Genomic DNA, 15862 nt, shown 5'->3' with positions numbered 1-15862 from the left:
AATGCTGTGCGGCAATGCAATTCTGGTGCACACAAGATAAGGCAGGCAGAGGACTGCCAGAGTGTGTTGTGATTGCTCTTGTTACCTGTGAGGACTGAGGTGAATGGCTGCAAGGGATCAAAAGGACATTTCAATCTGCCAGACTCCACTGAGCTGGACAGCAGTTGGAACACACCATCCTGAGAGACGATGATGATTGTCACGTTAAACTTTCACAAAGTTAAATGCAACACTCCTGAACTTGTGTCAGCTAATATTCACTAATATCTACTTCACCTCTCTGGGTCCAGTGACTTCAATGAAAGCACAGTTGGGGTGGAAGGATCCCGTCCCACAGGCATAGAAATGTGTCCGGTTGTAGTTGTGGAGCACCCTTACAAAGTTAGCACACTCCAACTAGGACAAGCAGGGGCAATAAGAGCAGGGATTGACTTTTAAAAGAAGTTTGATTGAACTATATATATATATATATATATGTGATAACACACAATAGTGTACAGATAGACTTCAGAGATCAAGACGTGACTTTCTTTAGAAGAACTTACATCTGCATCTTTGCCTGCCAGTTTGCACATGTCGACTCTGTCTCTGGAAGCAGGCCAGTGAATCTAATGACAGATAAATACAATGAGAAAAACATAGTATACCAGTCACAACATTGCTGTTAAGCAACTCTACACTGACTATTTGTGTACTTTAGAGTGGATTATAAGATTATATGGATCACTTTAAAGGGTACTACTGAGTAGGCCCCTGAGTCCCTAACCTAATATGAGCTTAATCGCAGCCCAAGATTCTCCAAAATGTACATAGTGGCTTTTAAATGCTAAAAACAAGAGGCCTTTGCCACCAGGGCCCCTCAACTCTGAAACAAACTTTCAAGTTCAGGCAAGCCAGTTCTATATTCTCTATCAAATCCTATTTAGAGCCATTTCTGTTTAACACAATTTTCCATTTTCTATTTAACATTCCGGTATTATGTTGCAAACTCTCTGCGTAAATCAAATTATCAAATTGCTCCTTGCCTCTCTGCAACATTATGGGGATTATTGAACTACTGATCTCAGTTGTACAATAATTAACGCCTCCAGGTGCTGGTATGATCGAACAATGGACGCACAACATCGAGTGTGCCTTCGATGTACACCCACCATGTTCACAGATGTGTTATAACAGGCTTATGTGCTTATTAGCGTGTTACCTCCCCTAAATCCTACCAAGGAGAGCTATCGCCAAACTTATTCATGCGTCCCCAGAGCCTGAATATACATGCATACACCAGCACAAAAATTAAAACATCTCATGATCCCAAAGCATTGCATGCCGCTGAGGAACTCATACAGAAAAACAGTGTTACAACGTGATGTGTTGACTGAGTACTGTGTGGAGCATGTGAAGGGCTTCAACTGGCTCTGAAGGCCAGAATGTGAAGTGATCAGTGGCCTTGTTTTACCACAGCATTTGGGGATATTTAAAGACTGTGGTCAATAGTTTACGACATAGCAGCTATCTCCTGAATATCAAGAAAGAAACAACTAGAATGTTTCCTCGCAGAGCATTTGGATATGTTTTAGTGCCCAGAGGTCCCTTTTCGAGGTATGCTTCTTCATTAACTGAAACACAAAGTTTGCTTTTCTAGATCATTGTCACTGTCAAGGGCTGATCCCAAAGGTCACATATAATGATACTTTTGGTGCATATCTCTTGGCGTCAGTATCAATAACCAGAGAAGCAACAAAAAGGCAACACTTTGAGAGTTAAAACAACCAGATAAAAATCAAATATACACACAGTCTCAGCTGCATAAACACTCGCGCCTACACACTTTAACATATGGTATCCGTCGAAATGCATTTATGTGTTTGTCTAAGTGTGAGCGTGCATTCTCTGGTGTGTCTATAACTTGTGTGTGTGCCCTCCACCCTGATGACCTGACCTCTCCAGACAGACAGTTTCAGACTGCCTGTGACCGAGAGGTAAGCTCTTCTCTAAAACAATACACTGCTGAGTTCATTTCAGCTTAGCAACACAGTAATGGAAACAAAATACCTTACATCACCTCAATCAATGGCAAGACGGGTATAAGTGTCATGAGCTGAAGCATGGGCTGTCTCTGGAATAATGAGCTGCTCACAACGAAACACAAATTAGTTATTACGACATCTCAAGTAACTCCAAGCAGGAGTTTGGATGTCTGCAGGGTGGCTCATTTACTGTGTGTGGAGGAGAAACTCCACCTCCTGTTCAGACTTGAATGTCTTACAGTGCACTCCTCCTGTCAGTGGCTGTGGGGATTCTTAAATCTGCTGTAAACACTTCATTGTCTACCTAAATAACCTCTCGAGTTTAGCAAATGGCCTGAAAAGCTACAAACTCAAAAGTTGCTCTTTATTTACTGCACTCAATTTAATTCTGTCTCGTTTTTATGTCTGAGGTTGGATCTTTCCCTAGCCTCCTACTGTGTGTATAATGTGCACATTCTTCAGTGTTCTTGAGAGCGTAGTGTACCGTTCTTGGGGCTCTGGCCAGATTGTCTGGGTCGAGCAGGTAGATGTGATCCCTGGCTCCCAACAAGAGACAACCCCTCTCCTCGTCCAGCAGCAGCGAGTGGGAGTGCAGGCCATCAGAGGGTCCCATAAACAGGGATACACTGCCGGCTTGCAGCAGTTCTGGCCCAGAGAGCAACAGATAGACACAAGTAAAGAGATTAATAAACCCACACAAGTACAGTACATGCATAGAGCTTACAATTAAAAATGAATCATCTAGCATTGAATTATGGTATGTTGGAAAAAAAAATTAGCAGGATTACGCTGTCAAACGAAATGTATTCTCTTCAGTTCACATACACTGAAATCCCAAAGACAAGCGCTGCGTTTCCTCTTCTAGCAAAAAGACAACGTGTCTTTGCTTGACTTGAAACTTGCCTAATCCTCAAGTTAGCTACACATGCTGATAGAGAAGGGATACAGTACCAAAACAGTACTTTAGTGGATGCATTATCAGATATCTTTCTCAGGGTATTTTCATAGCAACTGAATTTACCATGAAGATACTTCTCAGGATTAAAATCAGCTCTTTAAAAAGGAGGTGGCCGGTTTACTTATTCTAAAACTATCTGTCACCTGTCTCATTAGAATGTAATAACAGGTGGAATACCTGCTGCTCACCCACTAGATGATGGTATAGTTTGCTGTTGAGCATTTTAAATAAACTGCATATGAAGAGTCCACATATACTGTAAACATGCTGTTTATTGTGTTAGTATCAGTTGGACAGCGAGCTACCATTTCTGTGAGCTTAGCACTGACTACTTTCTCAGCTCAGCACTGTCCTTGATCTCCTTGATCTGAGGAAATCTCTTCTGTCACCACGCTCTTTTCAGTGTGCCAGTAGGCCTATAGCAACATGCTTTGAATAAACACTGGCTCAACGTGGGGGAGTCATGTGGGAGTAACTCTGAAAGGGTTGACATTGTGATTACCCTCTCGGTGTGAGGGATTGGAGAGGTTACCAACCCTCAATATTTGAACTTCTAGGACCCCTCCACACCACGCAATCCTGCTTAATACCTCCTCCTATACACAAGCTCACGCAAGCAGTACCCCCACACGCTCATATCTCTCACCCCTACACACACTCCAGACCCCAGCAGGCTAAACCTCAGAGAGATTAGGCCTGCTAGCCCATGGCTAACGCTAATCTGCTCCGTAAACATGTAGCACGATGAGCCTATACAGAAACCGCCTGCTTAGCTGTTGCTGCTTAGCATAGTGCTCCACACCTTTCTCCAGAGAAGAGAACCCTCATCCCCCTAAACAATTCCTGATTTGCTCCTCCGCTGGATCTCTGAGGCTCTCTCATCCACACATCTATTTGTAAGATATCAACCTGTTGGCTTGATGCCAAAGGTTTGAGGCTCTGCTGATCAACCAGATGTAGGCTCTATAACACTATGAGTGTAAAAGATTTCACTAATAAAACTAAGGAAACACAGGATTAGTGAGATGACGCTTTATTAGCCGCATCAATGCCTTGTGTCTGAAAGTTGAAGTTGATGTAAGACCATGAGGTGGAAAAGACCCATTTCTGTAATGTTGCTGTATATGAATCTATCATATCCTCTGGGAGAAGAGTCACATCATTTTAGCATAAATTAAAACAATATTCCTTAGATGTAACTACTATACTGATCACTGTAGGCTACTCTTGATGTAGGCTAGCTGAGATGAGGCTGCTGTTGTCATGTTGCATTATCACAGCCTCGATCTGCTATTATTAATATGCAGAGTAGGATGTTCTGTCAATGGCTTCAGGAGAGCCAGAGTAACGTCACAGCCATTAATGTTTATAAGAACTAATAAATAAAGAAACCAACAACGACAAGCTCAAAAACAGACAGATTCATCATGTTACTTCACATCTGCTCACTAAATTGAGGTTATGTATTGATAAACTGTTTACAAGAAGGACATGTCCTATTATGTGTCTTTCTACTTTATGATTAAATGACAATGAATAATAAAGATCACAGGACTAAGGATTGAAGGCATGTGATGTAGCTTTGTCTCTTTGGTCACATATTAAAAAACAAAGGAATAACAACCATCTGAAGGTGCAGCATAATAACAATATTTCAACCAGATGCTTTCACTTCTCACTTGGCAGAAGGCCACAATATCTGTGTTGTGATTCTGGACCAAATTTGAACTTGAGATGTGTTCTCCAGAGGGGACCTCATACGTTTGGAGCAGAAGGGAGTTATTTTAGAGGTGTTCACTCAATCACAGATGATTCCACTTTGATCCGTTCACCCTTCACTCACTACAGCCGTGCTTTCACAGGAGGGCGATGCGATCTTTGAAGAGTGATCACTGCTGCTGGTTGGTGTTGCTTTTGAAGCGTGTGCACTGAGGAGATGATGATGAGAAGTGTGCATGACGTGTGCACGGGGTCGGAGGAGCGTTTGTTTTTAATCTACGGTCCAACGGAAACCACCAGTTGGACGGCCTCTTCGAAGATCGGTCGACTGTGCTCATAGTCACAGCCTTATAGAGTATCAAAAAGGTTGTCACAGATATGTGGCCACATTAAAATGGTTTGAAATAATGTACTGCTAGATTTGATCTAACTTTATATGGAACAAACATGAAATGAGACAAACTCTAGAGCGAAATACTCACATAACAGCCGAGTAGACTCTTTCTCTCAATCAATACTCCTCCAGCTACTTACATCTATTTAAGTTGGACCAACAGGACATATCTGTTTCCAGCTGTGGGTTAAGGAAGTCCTTGACCAGAAGAGAGCTTTTGGAGGTTGAAGTCAGAGTGAGTTTACTTTTAGGTCGCAGTGGGGATTAAATTTTATGGAGTAAGACTGAAGTTCATTTCTGTGGATTCTTGCAACTGATAAAGAGAACGGGGGAAGGAGACTTTGAAGTTAAGTTTGCCCTGGAGTTTAGAATGGATTTTAAGGGCAGCAATAATTCAGCTTTCCCCCGGTGGCAAAAAGCAAACAGTTGACGCAAAACTAAACACATGGAGCACATCGCAGGCAACGGCTAACATACACACGACTGATTGAACGACAGTTTTACTATTGACCAGGAACATCAATGTGAAATGTATGGGCTGCAAAAACATTGTATTTTAGTAACTGCAGGCTTCTGTAGTAGGTCTCTGTCAATGAGAGGATTAATAGAGTGTGACCAAGGGACATTCTTGAGCCCATCAAACATGACAAACTGGGAATTATGAAGTGAGCTAAAGGATCAGCAAATGAATCTTACATCTCTCACTCTACTTTACGGTGTTGTTTCAAAGACCATTTACAGCATAACAGAGTTGGACTGTTAAGAATACTATAGAGGAGACCAAATACTACAGGGAGAGACAAAGACAAAGCTAGACACGGTCTATGAAGATGGACACTGAATGGCTGATATACTTACAGAAAGAAATGTGTGAAAAAGACTAAATATATCAAGGGAATGATAAGTGAGAGTCCATAGATTTACATAATATGCATGTTGACAATAACTCCAGCTAAATAAGTGCCCTGATGACAAAGGTTGTTGGAATGAGATCAAATATCCAAAATGGCTTAAAACTAACAATTCGTTTGGCAAACTTCAATCCGGAACATATCAAAATGTAAACAAGTAACACAAATTGAATTAAAAGACAAATCAACAATATTTCTTACCTCTTTGGCTGAGTTTGACTCTGGGGACAGTTTGTTTGATGCTTGCTCCAAAAGGGAGAGTGGCCAAAAACATCAATCCCACTAATGGGACCACTGGATGGGATAGTACCTTAATCCTCTTCCCTTTGCATCCATAATTGCTGCCAGACATGCACTGCAGATCCCCAACTTCATCCAGACTCTGATTACCAGAGTCCCCTTTCTTCATGGTGTGTTGAGTGCTCTTGTTCCGCTTTCACTCCGTCCTTTTCTGCAACCCTGGAGGGAGACGGGAGTAAAGAGTCAAGCTGGGGTGGAGCAATTATAAGTGTGTGTGTGTGTGTGCATGAGTGTGTGTCTCATCTAACTTTGCTCAGGATATGTACACAGATTCCTGCTGTGATTATTCAGTCGTTTCACCATGGAGCCCTACAGGCATGTCCCCTCTCTTTGCCTGTCCGACATCAGCTGCTGCCTGTCACTAGCTTCCCTTTTGTGTGGCCTTTAAATCTTTGCCCAAAACAAAGGTCACGCTAACAAAACAGTCACATTCTACTATCTTTTACTCGGCCATGCCTCTTTCAGTTCCTCTCTCCCCTCTATCTCCTTTTGACTTGGATAATTAATTTAATTATTTAGCTAAATTATACTTGCCATTACTTTTAGCACTGGCTTCTGACCCTGTCAGCTCCTCCTTTATGTTCTGTAAAAAAATGACCACGTCCTATCTGGGACTTCACAGTGCATTAAATGAGGTCTGTAGCACACGCATTAGTTCACACTTGATGGTAAGTGAGACGTATGAGTGAACAGTCATGGGAACCCACGCTCTTCTTTCTGCTAAAAAAGAACTAAAGTAATGTGTGGGAATTGAAAAAGAGACAAAGGGAAATCCATGTGGCAAAAACCAGACATCTTGGGGCCAATTTTAAGAGTCACTTGAACTGACAAACATCTAGGTTGGATTAAAAAGTTGGCCATTTGAATATATTTATTGTGTGGTGGCTCTTTTTATTGATTTGCAATAGTCGTGCACATATATGTGATGTTCATATAACTATGCTCTTTCAAACATAAACAAATGACCATCACAATACAAAGGTTTTGAAGGGCATACAACAAATGTCTGCAGAGATAATTTTCTTTGGTAACACTTTACATCGATAAACAAGTAAGAAAGAAATCAGGAGATAAAAGATCCAATTAACTGCAGATTAACAACAGAGCAGTTAACAAAGTGTGCCTGAAACTAGGAACTATTGAAAGGAACCAGTATCCAAGTATGTATAGTTACCTTCGCATTGAAAATGCCGGAAGGTTATGTTTTGATCGCCGTGTATTTATTTATTTATTTGTATGCGTGTTATTTGCAAAACTCAAAAAGTATTGAACCGAATCGCATGCAATTTGGTGGGATGATTGTTTATTATCCGTGGACCAGTTGATTCGATTTTGGGATCGATCGGGTCAAAGGTCAAGGTCAAAGGTCATGAACAGGTCAAAATCTTTCGCAGAACTCAAAAAGTATTGAACCAAATCGCATGAAATTTGGTGGGATGATTGTTTATTATCCTGGGACCAGTTGATTAGATTTTGGGATCGATCGGGTCAAAGGTCAAGGTCAAAGGTCATGAACAGGTCAAAATCTTCTTGAATCGCATGAAATTTGGTGGGATGATTGGTGACCATTTGATTAGATTTTGGGATCAATCGGGTCAAAGGTCAAGGTCATGGAAAGGTCAACATCTTTTTTTTTTACCATAGCACGATACATTTTTGTCCAATTGGCATGCAACTAATGCCAAAATGTTCATAATTCAATGCCCAATCTTGTGATATGCGAAGGTATGCGCTCTACCGAGTGCCCATTCTAGTTATCTATGAATCTTCATTGTTTTTCCTTTTTTCATAATTGTTCCTTATTTACTCTTAACCAGGTGTAATTTGGCACATTTACACACATACTGGTGTATATGTGCAACTTCAAGAAAAGTTCTGTATTGTTCCCCAGTGGAATGTATCGTTACCTCATGATAACCTCACCTTTAATTAGAATTGTTCCGTACGTAATGCATCTCCCTATCTAAGTACCAAATGAATATAAGCAGTGTTTTTAAAACTGCATCCCGCACATTTCACGACTATCGTGCTACTAATTAACCAGGCAATCAATGAAGGAATTAATGAATGCATCAAAAGAATGCGCCGCGCCACACACACACACTCAAACATTACTGCAACAATTCCTTCATTACTTTCCTTCTACCCCCATCTCAGATAACACACATCGACCTGTCTAGTGACAAAATAAACAATGTCAGCCTAAATGAATAGTTCTGATGCGGCAAATCCACTCACATATTGACACGTATTGATGGCCGAAGAGCAAAACCTCCAATCGAAAAATTCACTTTTTTACTAAATACAAATATATATATATATATATTTAACTTTTATAATGAATTCAGCAGATAGGAGGTTTTGCACTTTGGCCATCGATATCTTAAATTCATGTTGCTTCAGTTGGAAGAACTGTAAAAATAGAAAAGAGAAGATCACATTGCATATGCAGCGCTTAGGAAGATACGCATATAAATTGACACTCTGAGAACGTACATTAATTCACACCTACAAGCACAGATTTGCATGGCATGTCGGCAGACATATACAGGCTGTAAAAGTACAAGTCATTTCACTTAATTTACTTTCCCAGTCCAATGTTGACATCTGGTGTTTGAAACTTGAGTTCATCGCGGAGAATCAGAGCAGAGTGGCACCCATCCAAGCCCCCCACCCCCCACCCCCCATAGCTTCAAACTGGAGGAGATTAGACCCTGATAAACAGACTGCTGTTTTCTTAAGATGACAAATTGCAGCCCATTCACACCTTCAGGGTTAGAAATACAGATATAGAGTGACGTGTGATTGATGGGCAATTTGCAAAAAGAGTGAGAAAGTGGGCAAGTTTAAATGCAGTCTTTGCACACGCTGTGAGCGACAGCGATAGTGCTGGCAGTGGGGCTCAACCTCCCTGCAGGATCTTCAGGGGAGCAGTGACACGATGTCACCCATGTGGGTAGCGTTCGAGTAATGTATCTCTCTTTACTGCTTGAGTGCCTACATCCATCAGCAGTACAGGCCTGTGCAGCGCCCCTCTAGAAGAATAGGCCCCAAACAAAAGAGAAAGCTCATGTGTTGGAAGAGCAGCATTAATAATTCTCCATTCAATGATGGGAGATGGTCACCCAATATAGCAAGGAAGGACATATGCGTTGCCAGTCAATCAATACTGGGAAAAAGTGAATCATAAAAATAAAAAGAGATAAAGGGATAAAAAACAGTGACAGAGAGAGAGGTGTGAAAGAGAAGAAACAGACAGCTTGTGCCATGTGGGTTAAGCTAACACCTCTGTTTCCTGGCGGCTAGAGTCCCTGTTGTCTTTGGCAGCATGGCCAGCAAACGGTGCAGGGGATGATGGGAAACAATCCTTATGGCGATGGTGAAAGATTTAATATTCATAGAAGCCAATATGGGGCTGCTGGCTTCTGATCCCCAAACATATAGCATCTTATTGATGTCACCTACTCAAATAAGCTGATAAACCTTTTTGGTTTGGGGCTCAACGTCAAACAAATACAGTGAATATGTGCCATAAAACAACCATTCACCAGCAGCCATTGATTAATGAGGATCCAACATCTATTATTAAGATGCTATTCAAGAAATGTTAAGTAGCTGAACTTTTAAGGATAAAGAATATTCCCAGCATAAGTTATCTGCAGACATTGAGCAGATGGGGAAGAAGTGCTCTGGCAATGGGCATTCTCACACAGAGACCACCCCTAACGAGGCATTTAGCAACACCCAGGTGCCCTTTAGAGAACACTACTATCAAACCCTCCATCTCCACAGGACAGAGCGCATTAGCATAGCCATTTGTCTATATTCCCCGACCACAGAACAACATAGGTAATTGTTTCTGGCTCTCAAGACATTGCTTGTTTTACTTGGCAACGGTCAATTATCTTTTTTCAGCCTTGCAGTTAAGCAAGCATGTAACTCTCTTGTGAGTCTGTGTGAGTTCATGTCTCAAAGAGAGAATACAGGACAGCCACCAGCCACACTGTTTGTGTTTGCATTAAACACAAACTATGAAGCTACAAAGTTCCAAGGAGCATTAAAATGTCTCTGTGGGCTATAACTACAGTTATAGGGAGCAGTAAAGAAGGAAACACAAAACTGCTCAAATACAGGCCAGCACCACTCGTTGTCCAAAGGTCTTGTCACTATAATATACGGTATATTTTATTTCCATAAAGAGGCTTCTAGAAACAAAGTAAAGTAGCACTGTTAGCTCTGTCTCCAAAGTATGCTAATACAAACTAGTAATATTGATCTGAAGGGTTGACGTCTAACCTGTTTAAACTATTTTGCCATAATAAAGCTAACACCTCAAACACATAGTGCAGCTCTCATAGTGTTTAACTGTATGCTGAAAATTAACTGTTGCCAGTGCAAGAAAATATGAAACATGTGATACTTTGGCGATGTAAGATTATTATGGACTGATTTCAAAGACCTCAACCTACATACTAATACACTAAAGCTTTTTGGAAACTTACTAACTATTTTTTCCTTCATTTTGTTTACTCCAAGTCATAAAGTAAACATCAAGGTCGCAAGCTGTGATTCATTTTAGATTAAACCAAAAACATTACCCAACCGTATCTGAGTGAAACACCGTATCTATCAGCACAACATGTGTATCTCCTGGGAAATTACATATAAATCATAAAACTGAATAAATTGCCAAAATATTTCCTTCTGCCCAAAATGTTGTCATCCAAACCCTCTGATACAGACATCGATGGGCTTTGAAGTTGAAGATGCAGCAGTAAATCAGCCCTAAATAGTAAATGAATGCCTAGTCCAACATATGTTAAGTAAGGATATCTAATCCTTCTCCGTGAACAACAACATTTGATCCGTTGCCATTAGGAATGTCTGTATTTCCTGCAGCCGTTTACCTGCTAATGAATCCTATAAATCAGAAAATCCACAGGCAGTCTGATTACAGATTGAACCTCTCATACAACTAAATGATGTTGAGAGTTAACTCCACTGCACAAAAGAGTGTATGTGATAATTGATCGGTGTAAACCCTTTATGTCCTGCACACAATCACAACACAACAATACAAATAGCAGACAACTCATGACAATCACACATTTCTCCATGCATGAAATCAGTGAACAGTAATGCCCAGACGAGACAACACTCCAGTGGAATTCCTTCAGGTTTATCTGTGGAGAAAAACCTAAGGAGATGGATACAATTCCAACCCTGAGGTCCTGTCCACATTGTGCACCTCCTTTAAGCTGTTATCTGAAAAAAATAACTGGTAAATAATCTGGGCAACTGCTGGTATGAGAACCAAATACACCAAAGACACATAATACTGTTTCTGCAGCTTTTGTTAAAGACTCGTTAAATATTTAATCCTCCAATCTGCCGATGGAAGACGGAGCCTACAAGTTCTAGACTGTGCCATCTAAGGTTTGCTATCACACCAGGGTGAAAGGAAAGGTGGGAGAGCGGGAGAGGAAAGCGATACTCGAGCTATGGTTCAACTATTTTCAATAGAGCGGACGGAAATGAAAAAAAGCATAAAGTGGAAACAGAGTTGAGAGGCTATTCCAAAGAGATACAGCAAGCATGTAATTGAGACAACAGCATTTAGGTAAACATGCCGATAGGTTTGTTGATAAGGGACAACAAAACCAGTAACTCTATGCTGAAGAGGACACGACCCAGTTGTGCTACTCTGAATGTGGATGAGTGGCTGCATGTATGAACATATGTGTGCATGTAAGCTTATACCATCCTGAGAGGCAGATGGGAGCAACAGGGCATGAAAACAGTGACTGACAGTGGTAAGTGGTCTACTTGTCTCCTGACGGCCTGAGGATACAAGGGTTCACTCATGCACGCTACGCAACAACTCCTCTCAAGAGCATTAATGTTGTTGTTTTTGTAAGAGGTTCATTGTTCTTTCTCAGTCCTCGGAAGGCTTTTGTGACGCCACTATCCCCACACCAGCTCCAGTAAAGTTCAGGAGAGACAGAAGAAACACGGAGGCCACAGAGCTGCAGGGCAGCAAACGCAGCCAGGATGTCTGTCTGCAAGTCATTGGCAACTAGCCGTTGTAGACTGTCTAACATCGCCACTGCAGTAAAGGTGCCTTGACCGCTTAGTCTGTGTGCGCTGAAGGATTCTGGAAACGTGACCATACAAGGCGAGTGTGCAACATGACAAGTATGTTTTAATAAGGCATTCCATTCAAAACCGGTTGAGTTTTGAGAAGGTACTTTTTACGCTTTCAGTTTTCATCACCGTCCAGGAAAAAGTCCCGGCGTGAATGGCATGACGTTGTCACAGAGCGCAGGAATGATGCTGATGGCCATTCAAAACACAGCTGAATATTGTTGCTGTGATTTTAAGGGTAACATTTGATCAGACCATACAAGCAATGCAGTACAGGGGTGAATTAAAGCAAGGAGGAGGCTCTGGGTTAGCACAGGGTGGGTTTAAAGTGAGACAATGAACAAAGGAACCCACATAAACCACCGAAACCCTTCAACCAGACGCACACTATGAATTATTAGGAAAAACATAATCCAAACTATATCAGAGCTCTCACAGAAATAAGTTAAAAGTATGCTGTCACTTTTCAAAAGTGCCTTTAAAGTTTCCAAAGATCACCTGCGTACACTTCCAGGTTGTGATTTCAGCAGCAGTTATTTGCCTGCCCCATCTGCAGTTGTGCGGTGTACACAGCAGACTGCATGAAGTATGCCTGACAGCCGACCACTTCAGTGACGCAACGGTTGGACAAAGTTTAAAGGAGAAAATCAGACAAGATTTTCTGAGTTGTCTTTCTGTGGCCCGAAGCAGAAATAATTTATTTTCCTCAGCCATGCTGATCGAAAGCACTGAAACTCTGCCAGAGAAATCCATACCGACACAACTCCCATCTCTCTGCCCTTACTGTTGTTTGCCTCACTCACAGGCCCCCCCCCCCCCCCTAACCCCAAGCGCCTTGTAGGGAGTTAGATAAACCTTTAGAAGCGCATTAAGTGGCGAGTGGGTCCTTGAGAAGTTAGATATACAGGAGGGGGAAGATCAAATAAGTACCACTAAAGCCACATTACTCTTTTTCATTCCTATATGCTGCACAGTAAACCACGAATTACACAGATGATAGTGATCTGAGCTCCAGAAGAAAGGTAAGTTAACTGAATAATGCATTGTCCACAATATTCGGGATCATCAAAAAGTACTTGACTGTTTAAGTGCACCTATAGTCACATTAAATTGCACAATTCAAGAACACGTTAGTGCTGCCTGGTGAATAGTACAGTATGCATGACACATATTGGTGATTTTAACAATACAAATAATTCAAAAGAATTATCTTTTTCTTGCACACGAATACAAATTCTTCAAAGGATCATGACATTATCTCAAAATCCCTTGTATTATGTGAAAAGTTAGTTGTCACAAAACTGTTCGGAGTTTCTAAAAAGTCAAAAGACATCAAATCCTGGGTTTGAAGGGTTGAATTTATGAAATTTGGTGAGCTTCTCTACAGAACTCAAAGTCGGAAAAATATCAAAATATGACACATAGACAAACGGTAAAGCAAGATGTGTAAATTTCGAGGGAAAAATACATGTCTAAAACGGCGTAAACCTTCAGACTGTCGCGATATATCATCTGCACAACACAAGTACACTTGCAAGTTAATTCCATACAACAGATGGGAACGTCATGAACTGAGAAAACAGTATTTCTACGAGCGCTACGTCTCTCATCTTACCTGCGCAGTGAAATCCGCGTCTCACATGCAACACATGCCCACGCTGTGGACCGCAGCGTCACTCGCCCTAATTGCCTGACGCACAGTGAGAAGCAACCAAAAGTATGAACGCGTGCGCAACTGCGCCCCGACCAAAAGAGAAGTGGATGAATAAACGGATACTTCCCCCAGTTCCACTCCCCTTAATTGCAGTCAAACGCACACTCGCGCTCTTGAACTCTTGATGCACTGTGGTGCGTGTGTGAGTGCACGTGCGTGTGTATGTGTGTGTGTTGGATGGCTGGGTACTCTGGCAGTTCGCCCCGCGAAAAACAGACGTAAACTCCCAATTATGCGCCGCCGCTGACGGAGGGGAGGGGCTCACAGCATCTGCACCGCTGCCAGGAGGACTACGTTAGAAGGGAGTATTATACAGTGGTGTATAGTAACGACGTAGAAATACTTCGCTACTGTACTTTAGTCGTATTTTTTGATATCTGTAGTTTACTTTACTATTTATATGTCTGTTAACTTTCACTTTTACTTTACTACGTTTTGCAAAGAAAACTGATACTTTTCATTTTCCAGTAAGGTTTATAACTTTACTTTTACTCAAGTATGGCTTTTGGGTACTGATCCAAAAAGCTTCTGCAATACAACAACAGTGCATTACAGGTTATAGCTCTTTATAATGGATAGCTAATATAAGATACAAAGAGCTGATTGATTTGAATGGCAATATAATAAGTGTATAAATATCATAATGTAGTTGGGTGGAGAGTCAAAGGGCCTTGCATGACTTGTGTTTGAGTTGTGACTCAAATTAATGTGATCATGAAAATGTGTGACATACGACGAAGATAATCTGATGAATGTGAAGTTTGAATATGTCAGTGGGTATGTCCAGTCAAAGCCTATGCTGGTCATCTATCTGAACCTGTTGCTACTCTGGGTTTCCCTCGGCTGCTGGCGAGAGGAAAGAGCAGCTGTATTTGGGCTTGGCTGATCCTGATGGGTGGGATCCTTTGGCCACGTGTCTTTTAGACAAGAGCGTGCAGTCCCAAACCCCTGGTTGATTTTAAAGTAAACATCGATTTATTTGGCACTCGTCGATGTACACACAGACATGAGTCAGTCCAAAGACACACAATGTTTTTGGTTCTCCCTCAGCTGTAGTTGTGGAATTTTCAGAGCCAAGTACACATTTATTTAAGAGGAGAGCTGTAATGTTTCAGTGTCACCCATTAAGTGAGATGGAATAAGCTTGTTGTTGCACGTTAATGGAAATCAACCATTGCTGCTCCGGCTCTGGGTGTGTACCTTCAGCAGATGTCACTGGTTGCCAGTTACCTAAGAGGATTAGGTTAGAGGTTAATGGGTTAAAACAGTTGTCCTCCCTGCTTGTTGGGAGGTTCAGTGTCAGCGTGTGCACTTCCTCAGGAAAACTGACACTCCTACACACATACACACACGCACAAGTAAATCCATTAGTGATGAGCACCATTGATGACATACATGGTGTAAAGCACCACATGCTGTCTATCCCATCCCTGCCCCATCCCTCCTGAGAGTTGTGCTACGTATTGTGTGTGTGTGTGTGTGTGTGTTTGTGTGTAAGTATTGTGTACGTCCTTTAATCATCACAATGACCAATGTTCCATAGAAAGAAAAGCAAACATTTGACAATGTTCAGTCTGTCATTTAGTCCAAGGGGTGTCCGGCTTTAGCCTGACAAACAAAAGGAATACATTTTACAAGCGTAACATTTTCCAGTGGAGTAGTTGCATGCCTTAAAGGCAAGATTAAATGAAAATTGCT

The 15862-nt window shown here is 41.5% G+C and overlaps 1 protein-coding gene across 1 annotated transcript in view; it reads right to left on the bottom strand.

Moving 5' to 3' along the window:
- sema3d (sema domain, immunoglobulin domain (Ig), short basic domain, secreted, (semaphorin) 3D) overlaps positions 1–14140 on the bottom strand; it is a 28884-nt gene extending 14744 nt beyond the window's left edge. Inside the window, exons 1-6 of the mRNA XM_056417524.1 lie at positions 14066–14140; positions 6208–6465; positions 2509–2669; positions 546–608; positions 277–396; positions 86–179 (exon numbers count right to left, since the gene is read on the bottom strand). Of these exons, the coding sequence (XP_056273499.1) occupies positions 86–179; positions 277–396; positions 546–608; positions 2509–2669; positions 6208–6415 (646 nt within the window). The 5' untranslated portion in view covers positions 6416–6465; positions 14066–14140. The remainder of the gene's footprint in view (positions 1–85; positions 180–276; positions 397–545; positions 609–2508; positions 2670–6207; positions 6466–14065) is intronic.
- Between the last annotated feature and the right edge of the window lie 1722 nt (positions 14141–15862).

This window comes from Pseudoliparis swirei, chromosome 6 (assembly GCF_029220125.1).
Source record: "Pseudoliparis swirei isolate HS2019 ecotype Mariana Trench chromosome 6, NWPU_hadal_v1, whole genome shotgun sequence".
In the NCBI taxonomy this organism is placed as follows: Eukaryota; Metazoa; Chordata; class Actinopteri; order Perciformes; family Liparidae; genus Pseudoliparis; species Pseudoliparis swirei.
This window is presented reverse-complemented; position numbering and strand designations above follow the sequence as displayed.